This window comes from Nilaparvata lugens, unplaced genomic scaffold, assembly GCF_014356525.2.
Source record: "Nilaparvata lugens isolate BPH unplaced genomic scaffold, ASM1435652v1 scaffold6370, whole genome shotgun sequence".
Classification (NCBI taxonomy): Eukaryota; Metazoa; Arthropoda; class Insecta; order Hemiptera; family Delphacidae; genus Nilaparvata; species Nilaparvata lugens.
The window spans coordinates 1-9,802 of NW_024092124.1; the positions used below are offsets into that span (position 1 = coordinate 1).

Consider the following 9,802-nt stretch of genomic DNA (forward strand, 5'->3'; position numbering starts at 1 on the left):
ATGATCAAATACTATTACTGTATGTGCTGGGGAATAATTGTTGTGGAGAACTATTTTGGAAATTGATGTTGAGTGTGATAGGCTGATTGAGAGATTCTTTTCAATAGGGATATCATGAGAAAAGATCAATGATTATACTATTTTTCACCTCTTCTTCCCATTCTTTCCCTCTCATCTACAAAATCCTTCTTGGAATCCATCTCTCTCACTCCCATCCTTCACAGTTCAAGTGAACGTAAGAAAACTTAAACTGGAGAAGCATGAACATTAAAGCTTCTCCGAGGAGCAAGTGCCGCAGTTATCTGCATTGGTATCACGTATTCTTGGGGCATGACCCACCCTTATCAACTAAACTTCATCCCAACTGACCATTACCAACTCAACTTCATCTCAAACTAACTCGGATGAATATCGTAACTGCTCCAGTTTCAATAACAGTCGGATAACAGAATCAATATCAGAATACAGGTGAACCGACATGGAGAGATGTGCTGAGAAATGTCTTGAACTATGGATAACTATTCTGAATATTAATAGGACTGTGATATTTTATATAATAGGATACCCCTTGAAATTAATAATTAATAGGATAGATACAAATTATAACTATTATTATTTATTAAATTCAAAGGGAACTATATTATATTTAATAAATACAAGCAAGTAGCCCTGAGTTCATACATTTTAAGGACTGTAATAATATGTAACTTAGGAGACTTAATAACATGATGGTGGAATAGATGTAAGATTTCAGAGGATTATTTTTTTCGGTAACAAAGAGTTTTTGACATTTATTTTATTTAAATTTTTGTTAAATTTGAAGGAAGTAGAAGGAAAGAAGAGAAGTCCGAGAGTTGAACTCGTTATTTTTATCTATGAATTTCGGGATGGATATTTTGATTTTTCACATACTCACTCGCTCACCTCACTTTTTTACTATTCACAGCTGTTTCAGCCAAGGATGAATTATCCTTTTAATGTCGTTCAGCGAGTTCCACAAGGATGAGACCTAGTGCAATCGATCTTCTTCATATTAAACTTTGAGGGGTGAAGGTGGGACAGAGTTGAGAGGTTGAGAACGTAAACAAGTGAGAAGAAGGAGAAGAAGAAGACGAAGGAGAAGAAGGAGAAGAAGAAAAGAAGAAGAAGAGAAGAAGAAAAGAAGAAGAAGAAGAAGAAGAGAAGAAGTAAAGGAGGAGAAGAAGAAGACGAAGAAGAAGAAGAAGAGAGTAAAAGGAGGGAGAACGAAGAAGAAGAAGAAGAAGAAGAAGAAGAAGAAGAAGAGAGAAGAGAGAAGTCAGAGAGTTAAACTCGTTTTACTCATAATATTGATAATATCGGGGCACCGAGCTTCGCTCGATTTTTTATTTATTGATAAACAGAACACAATTCTCTAAAATGATCGTGTTAATATTTCACAGCTGGCTATACGTCATCTTAAGAATCTCGGGGATGCGATATTTTGATTTTTCACATACTCACACGCTCACTCACTTCTTTACTATCCACAGCTGTTTCAGCCAAGGATGAATTAATCTTTTAATGTCGTTGAGCGAGTTTTCCCAAGGATGAGACCTAATGCAATCGAATCTTTATATCATAAACATACTATGTTACAATTTCGTGACAATCGTTATAGCCGTTTTCGAGATCCGTTAAACATGATAACCAGATATAAATAGCCAGGTATAAAATAACCAATTATAAATACAGAAATTGCTTCTAACTTAATATAATAGGACTAGCCGTCAGGCTCGCTTCGCTCGCCAATCACGCTCAGGCCAGGACCTCTGCCAGCCCGCCCCCTGACCCCCGACTGGATCGTCCAAGAATGACATCATCAGGCTCGCCTGCATTTTTCATTTGAGCATTCTTATCATTGTTGGACGATCAAGTCGGGGTTCCAGACTAAACGTCTGGCTAAACGGATATGGCGAGCGAAGCGAGTGTGACGGCTAGTAATATCAATTCCCAGGAATACACTCTGATTGAAGTAGCAGTGCCCGTACCTGACAAAATTAATAATTTATTCACCAGTTAACAACTGTTTCGAAGAGGTACTCTCTCTAGATTATATTCTATATTAACATATGTATGGACATTTTTCATTTATAATTAAGAGAATAAGAAGAATATACATGCTAGAAGACGAACTTTGAACCCTTAAGAACCACCCTTAGAGTTAAAATATTGCCAAAAGATTTCTTAGTGCGCCTCTAAGGGCCACTGAACATACCTACCAAATATTGAAAGTTTTGGTCCGGTAGATTATTAGTTTCTGCGAGTGAGTGAGTGGAGTGAGTGAGTGAGTCAGTGTCAGTGAGTTATTTCCATATATAATATATATATATATATATTATATAGATTATTCCAGTTGAGAAGTACTGATTCCAATAAGCACTGAGTATTTGGTATTCTATAAATATAGTACTGATGATTATAATCGAAATAGCTTGTATAGTCAATAAATTATCAATTTCAGGTAAATAATATATAAAGATTGATAGAATTGTATCTATAAATCGTGAATATTGATTTCATAGAACCTACTCCTCCGGCATTGTACTATTCATACAAATCAAAACCTCTATACTGTGAGACCTATAACCCAAGAATTATAGTGTATAGCTATACACTATCCTTGCCTATAACCAACTTCTATGTCGTGACTTAGTTAATGCACTTACAACAAAGTACGAAGTTTGGCAGCTCTCCTGTCCTCTCTAGGTGGGGAAAAGAATCCCATAATACTCCCAGATAACAAAGACAACAGTTTCAATTGGATAAGTCATGACTGATAAACTACGGCAACTGTCTCGTTGCTTTACAAGTTTGAATAACACCGGGAAGATTCACCTAAAATGTCAGTGCCCCTTATGATATACACTAACTATTTCTATTCCACTTATGCTGAAAGTTCATGATTAATCTTACTGTACGTTTCAACCGGTAACCTGACAGTAGTTCATGTGGATAACATCAGGATTCCCCTGCAAACAATGCTGACAGATTGAAAAGAAAAACAGCTCGTCATGCAGTGCATCAGAATTCCGCTCACAAGCGCAACTTAAATGGAAATTCTCTGTCGATTCAAACGAATATTCTTCAATACAACTGACTTTTGTTTAATTCCGAGTGAGGGCTTACAAGTATTCTATAACATGTAAGTCTGACAAGTATCTATCATATGGAAGTTCACAAGATCGTATTCTATCACATATATTCAGGTTGGATTTAAAATAATATGATATTTGAATATTTAAATGTTGAGAAGAGATTCAGATTTCCTACAGTTTCAACTCGTGCACGTCTATGTAATGTATAATTTTATCTCTAATCTATTACTAGTAGTTCTGTGAACAGTAGACCTCGCGCAGTTATAACGACGTCCCAACCATAAGCACATCCACACTGATACACTAACTATTTATTTGATCAGATCATGCTTACACACAGATTTAATTATCATAAACGATTTCCGGAATTTAGCGCGAGAAAACCAAAGACATCGAGGCGCCCAGACGAGCTGTTATAATTCTTTGCATCCTATTTAATAGTGCATAAAAATTGCATTCAATGAGGCATACAATTTATAGTCTACACAGCTGCTAATTTTTTCATTGAGATATTGAATTGCATGCGTCATGGCCGCATTTATAGTCAATTCGACAGCTGATTATTCATAATTTATTATGAATTATTCTATATCTGATTTTCACTCTCTATGACGTATGAAGTAGGCTCCTTTTTCCTTTTATATTATCCTTGAAATGCAAAATTCCAAAAACCTTGTATATACGTCGACGTGCAATTTAAAAAGGAACATACCTGTCAAATTTCATGAAAATCTATTCCGCGTTTCGCCGTAAATGCGCAACATATAAACTATAAACATTCAAACATTTGAACATTTAAATTTAAGAGAAATGCCAAACGTCGACTTGAATCTTAGACCTCACTTCGCTCGGTCAATGATCTAATTCATTTATGGATTGCAGTGAATGTTAGTAAACGTTTCATTAAGAGCTCGTTAAGAGAAGCTCTAATTAAAGCTCCTGGTTCAGCTCCAAATGCCGTTCAAAAACATCGTTTGGAAGACTGAGGACCGTACCAAAAGCGTAACATAGCGTAACCTGAAGGTGCCTACAGACTTCGCTCTGCTCCGCAACCGAACGTCACTCCAGCAGAGCGATTGATGATCGACCGGGGAGCAACAGTCGTTCGACCGGGGAACGCGAGAAGATCTAACATCTTCCGTAACGTTCATGATGGGTGCGTGGGCGGCGCGACTGTAGTTCGATGGAGGAACGAGGGTGGTACGAGGGCGGTACGAGGGAGGAGCGTGCTCGGTGCGGGTTGGAAGAGCGTATATGTGTACGCAGCTTAACGTTATACTCCTAACGTAACGTAAGTGTATCTTGCTCAATGATACTCAAGATAACTTGATGCATATGGACATGTTGATAATTGGAATTGTTCTATAATTGAGTACATATTTTTAAACAATTCTTGGAAATTCTCTTAGCCATTAGGTTATCTAGCAACTATTAAGGTGCGTACAGACTGTCGCTCTGCTCCGCACCGAACGTCACTCCAGCAGAGCGATTGATGATCGACCGGGGAGCAAGAGTGGTTCGACCGGGGACGCGAGAAGATCTAACATCTTCCGTAACGTTCATGATGGGTGCGTGGGCAGAGCGACTGTGGTTCGATGGTGGTATGAGGGCGGTACGAGGGCGGTACGAGGGAGGAGCGTGCTCGGTGCGGGTTGGAAGCGCGAATATGTATACGCAGCTTAAGATTATCAGAACGATTCCATAAACTAGTGTTTGGCTTAGAACGTTGAATTAGGCCTATATCGGCTAAATATGCCATCTACGATGATGTAATATACGAGCAGTCTAACTGACTTGAAACTGTCAGGTCTGTTTGAATGGGAAGCATTGTCTTTATTTCCAATGAATACCAACAGTATAAAGTGAATGTCACTGCAGTAAATAAAGATGACAAGCTGTGGACGGGTCACTGGTTTTTATTGAAAATGAAATGAAAAATGAAATTTATTCTCCTTTTTCTTATACAAACAAAAAATTACAATATTTTATCTTAGAATTAAACTGACAGCAATTGTTTATAGGCGCTGCCAGTATCATATATTATAATTACATATTTCGAATATTATATAGTTGCTATTTCAAAAAATCTAAGCAAAGTATTTTCGGCCATTGCGGTACAAATGTGCATATAATGTGCAAGAACAGCTATAAAAATTTATTTAGAAAAACAAAGCAGAAGCGCAGTGTTGAATTTTGTAATATTAAAACAATACTATAACTTAATAAGAAAAATATGAGCTAAGTGGAAATATAAATCACAAAGTACAAAAAGTTTGGAAATTTATGGAGTATAAATACATGGCATTGTACCGGTAGCTGAAACAGTGTATGATTTTCAGGATAGAATTGAAAAAAAGTTTTCTATATCTTGATATTGGAATAGCCAGTCTTTAATTATTGTTGAGAATTCTTTCCAAGTTCTAGTTCTTCTACCAGCATGTGGTATAGCGTTGAAGAGTTTTGGGCCTAGGTATACAAAAGATTTAGAAAAGAAGCTAAAATTTATTCTTGGTAGTCTTGATACCAGGTCAAGTCTTCTTCTTTCAGAAAAGCTGGGCCTGAAAAATCCATCGTTTCCACTTCGCATAAAGAAAATTCTTAAGACTTTGAAAACAAAAAGATGGCGAATTGGGAGAATACGTAATCTCTTGTATAAAGGAAACGAATTCTCTCTTCGATTTTTGAATAGTATTAGTCTGATGAAATGTTTTTGCAATTTGTGTAGTGGACTAAAGTGCACTTTTGCAGCTCCACCCCAACATACAATGCCGTATTCTAATTTTGAATTTATTAAGGCATAATATACTGTGCGTAGTGTGTTTGTATCACACAGCTCTCTCAAGTGATAGAATTTACAAAGATAGGTATTGATACTTTTCTTGAGATTAGATATATGTGTTTTCCAATTTAAGGCTGAATCAATAAAAATACCAAGGTATTTAATCTCTTCGACCTGCTCTATAGGAGGACATTGGCATAATAAGTCATATGTACAGCTATTTAGATGGAAAATAATAGGTTGATTGTGAATTTTTGGTGCGCGCAAAGAGAAATTAATAAATTTGGTTTTTTCGACATTGATTGCTAATCTATTTCTAAGATACCATTGTTGAAGAAATTTACAGTCATGGTTTACTCTATTGTACAGTTCCTCCCATGATTTCCCTGAACTAACTAATACCGTGTCATCTGCATAACAAAATATTTTTCCATTTAAATTGGCATCACATAGGTCGTTTACAAAAATTATAAAGAGAATAGCTGAAAGAACTGATCCCTGTGGAAGTCCTGAAGTTACTGTTGAAAAAGAACTACAGGTATTATTAATTTTTGTACATTGAACTCTATCATTTAAAAAAGATTTAAACCATTGTAGGGCCACGCCCCTTACCCCTGTAGATTCTAACTTATTTAATAGAAGACCATGCTCAACCGTATCAAAAGCTTTTTTTACATCTAAAAATAAAGCATTTACATTCAACCCATCGTTTACATTATTATATATAATTCTCATAAAGTCGACTAGTGCACGCTCAGTATCAAAACCTTCACGGAAGCCGTATTGGTTTTTACTAAAAAATTCATATCTATTCAGGAATTTCAATAATCTTGTTTTCATCAGTTTCTCTAATATTTTAGAAAAGATAGAGAGCAGCGCTATGGGTCTATAATTATTCAATAGTAATTTATCTCCACCTTTGAAAACTGGTACCACCACTGCTCTTTTCAAGACTTGTGGGAATACTCCTTGCGACAAACTAGCATTACACAGGTAACATAAAATAGGCAGTATAATAGGAATAATGTGTTTCAAAATATCGCTTGTGAGTGAGTCATATCCTGTCGATCTTTTTGAGGGCATTAATCTAATCAGTTGGAGAATTTCTTCTTCCGTAGCAGGGTGTAAGAAGATAGAATTTTCAGAGATATTGTATTTAAAAACCCTATTGTAATCTTCTGGTGAGAATTGATGATTCGGGTTTATATTCCTAAGTAGGTCATCCCTGACATTATTGGGAACACTTATAAAATATTCATTAAACTCCTTGGCAATAGTCGGTGAATCAGTAACAACAGTATTGTTATTCATTGTATAGATACTTTCAAAAGTTTTATTCTTTCTTTTTCTACCTGTTATATCATTGATTATTCCCCACTGAGCAGCTTTGTTATTATGATTTTTCTCAAATAATTGACTGTAGTAGTTTATCTTTGTAGTTTTTATGTCGTCAGCTAACTTGAGTTTAAAGGCGTTAAAATAATTTTTTAGTTGCAAATCGAAAGGACGATTTTTAACTTTGTGGTATAGTTTATTTCTTTTTAGCAATCGCCTATGAATATTACTCGTTATCCAAGGACTAATATTTTTTGCTCTAGTTAAAGAATTGACATGCGTAGTGACCACAGAACCACTCCTACATTCCTCTATGATTTTTAAGAATTCATTCCAAGCACTATCAACACTTGGTGCATTGTAAACTATTGACCAGTCACAAAGATTTAATTTATCATTAAATTTCATAAAGCATATTTTTTCATTTACCACTAACTGATCTCCATTTCTATCTTGCTGAGTACTATCTCTTATCTTTGATTTTTTAAACATGACGCCTAAAGTGCTGTGATCAGTAATGTCGGTTGTGAACAATGCACTTTGATACTCTAAAAGTGGACTGGATCTTACAAAGAGGTGATCAAGGCATGTTAACGATGCAGGTCTAGTTATTTCTCTTATACAACATGTATAACCCAATGAAGCTAGCAGATTCAAGTAATCATTTACATCATCGTTATCAACGAGAGTGTTCAGGTTTATATCTCCACAGAAAACTGAATTAATGCTGGAATTTTGTTCAAGCCAACTCTTGAGTTCATTTATGAATATACTTGGTGTGCTATTATGGTGCCGATAAGCGGCAAGAAGAACTATACAAAAATTTTCAAATTTAAAATTCAAAGAGATACAGTCAGCAGTTGTAAATTCGTTTTTCAGCTCAGTACAAGAGACCTCTTTATTAACATAAACCATTACACCACCTGATCTATTCAAGTAGTTACATTTATAAAAGCATTTATAGTGGTCTATCTTGTAAAGATCAATCTCATTATCTTTAATCCAAACTTCTGTAAGGATAATTATTTTAGGTTTTTCTGCAATATTTAACATAACTAAGAACTGGTCAAAATTCTTCCGTACACTCCTAATATTTTGAACGATAATTCCTAAACTATAGTAATTAACCTCAGGCAAAAAGAAATCGGGTTGAAAATAATCAAATGTGATGTTAGTATTACCTAGATCTAGATTATCTTCTTCCATTAATCATAGGAGTGTAAAATGCAATTGATTATTATTTTAAATAAGTACACATTATGTGTAACGTAATACGCACGTATATAGTTGAATTCTAATAGAGCAGGCAATAATCTAATAATCTCATTCAACCAGGCATAGGAAAATAAAATTAATAATATCCTAAAAGTAAATAACATGAGAATAAATTACAGTTCTTCATTAAAACCAAAATAATGCAGTGTAATAACAGTGGATCTCTATGAAAAATACCTGTAATGAGAATTGGGGATTTCTTAAACAAGTTTTTGTAACCCATCATGAGTGAAAATTCTAACTGCTTTGCTGTTGTGCTCCTTCCGAACGTAGATTTTTGCTTGCCGCACCCATACGAACTGGTAGCCTCGCTCCTTGGCCACAGCTTTGGTTGCCGCCAACAAAGTTTTATTTTCCCTCGTCAGATGCTCGTTGATATAGATGTTGGTTTTTGGTTGGAGGACAGGGTTGAGATCCGTAGAAGTAACATCTCGTTTTTTGCGGTATGCTTCCAGCCACTTTCTTCTCTGCATAGGGTTTGAGAACTGCACAATAATTGGTTGACACTTCTTAGCATTAATTGACGGTACACGGTGCATGGAAAGTACACTTTCAATCGGAGAAGCAACTTCTAAAAGATTTCCCAACTTCTCGACGATATCGTCCACCTTTTCACCCTGTGTAACCGGTATACCATCGATCTGAATGTTCATACGCCTAGAATATTGTTCCATCTCGTTTATTTTATTTCAAGAACTGAAACTCTTGTCTTCAAATTTGCATTATCCGCTTCAATACTAGCAAAGTTTTTAATAAGTTTCTTATTTTCGTTTGAAGATCGGTTATGTTTTTTAACGCCTCGTCCAACAGCCCAGACATACCTGCCACATCACCTTGCAATTCCCTCATTTGTTTTGACAGAGAGCCGAATTTTTCATCAAATAATTGCTTCATGAAATCCTGAGTAACTGCACCACTAGTATCGTCCTTATTTTCCAATTTCTTATTAGCTTTACAGATGTCACATAACCAAGTTTCTTTACGAACGCCCATTTTCCTGTAGTTTTCACCAGTTTTTACACTACAACAAGATGGATGAAAAGTTCCATTACATACACCACTGCACTTCACAACTTCCTTTTCAGGAATTTCCTTATTACATGTACCGCAAGAAGCCATGTTCAGACGAATCTAATCATACGAAAAAACTTATGTTTAGAAAATAAAATTGTTTTGGTAGACTCAGTCGAAAATTAATTAGAAACTAGCCGTTCGAAATAACAGATAAGACGGAGCAGAGTAGCACGTCCGGCCGCTATCTCGTCCTGATAGCAACTCGATGGCGATGTTGATATTG

General features: G+C 35.7%; 1 protein-coding gene across 1 annotated transcript; it reads right to left on the reverse strand.

Moving 5' to 3' along the window:
- Positions 1 to 8,705: 8,705 nt before the first annotated feature.
- On the reverse strand, positions 8,706 to 9,179 carry LOC120356279. Its single transcript, XM_039445192.1, has one exon. It carries the CDS (start codon positions 9,177 to 9,179, stop codon positions 8,706 to 8,708), a length of 474 nt encoding a protein of 157 aa, XP_039301126.1.
- Between the last annotated feature and the right edge of the window lie 623 nt (positions 9,180 to 9,802).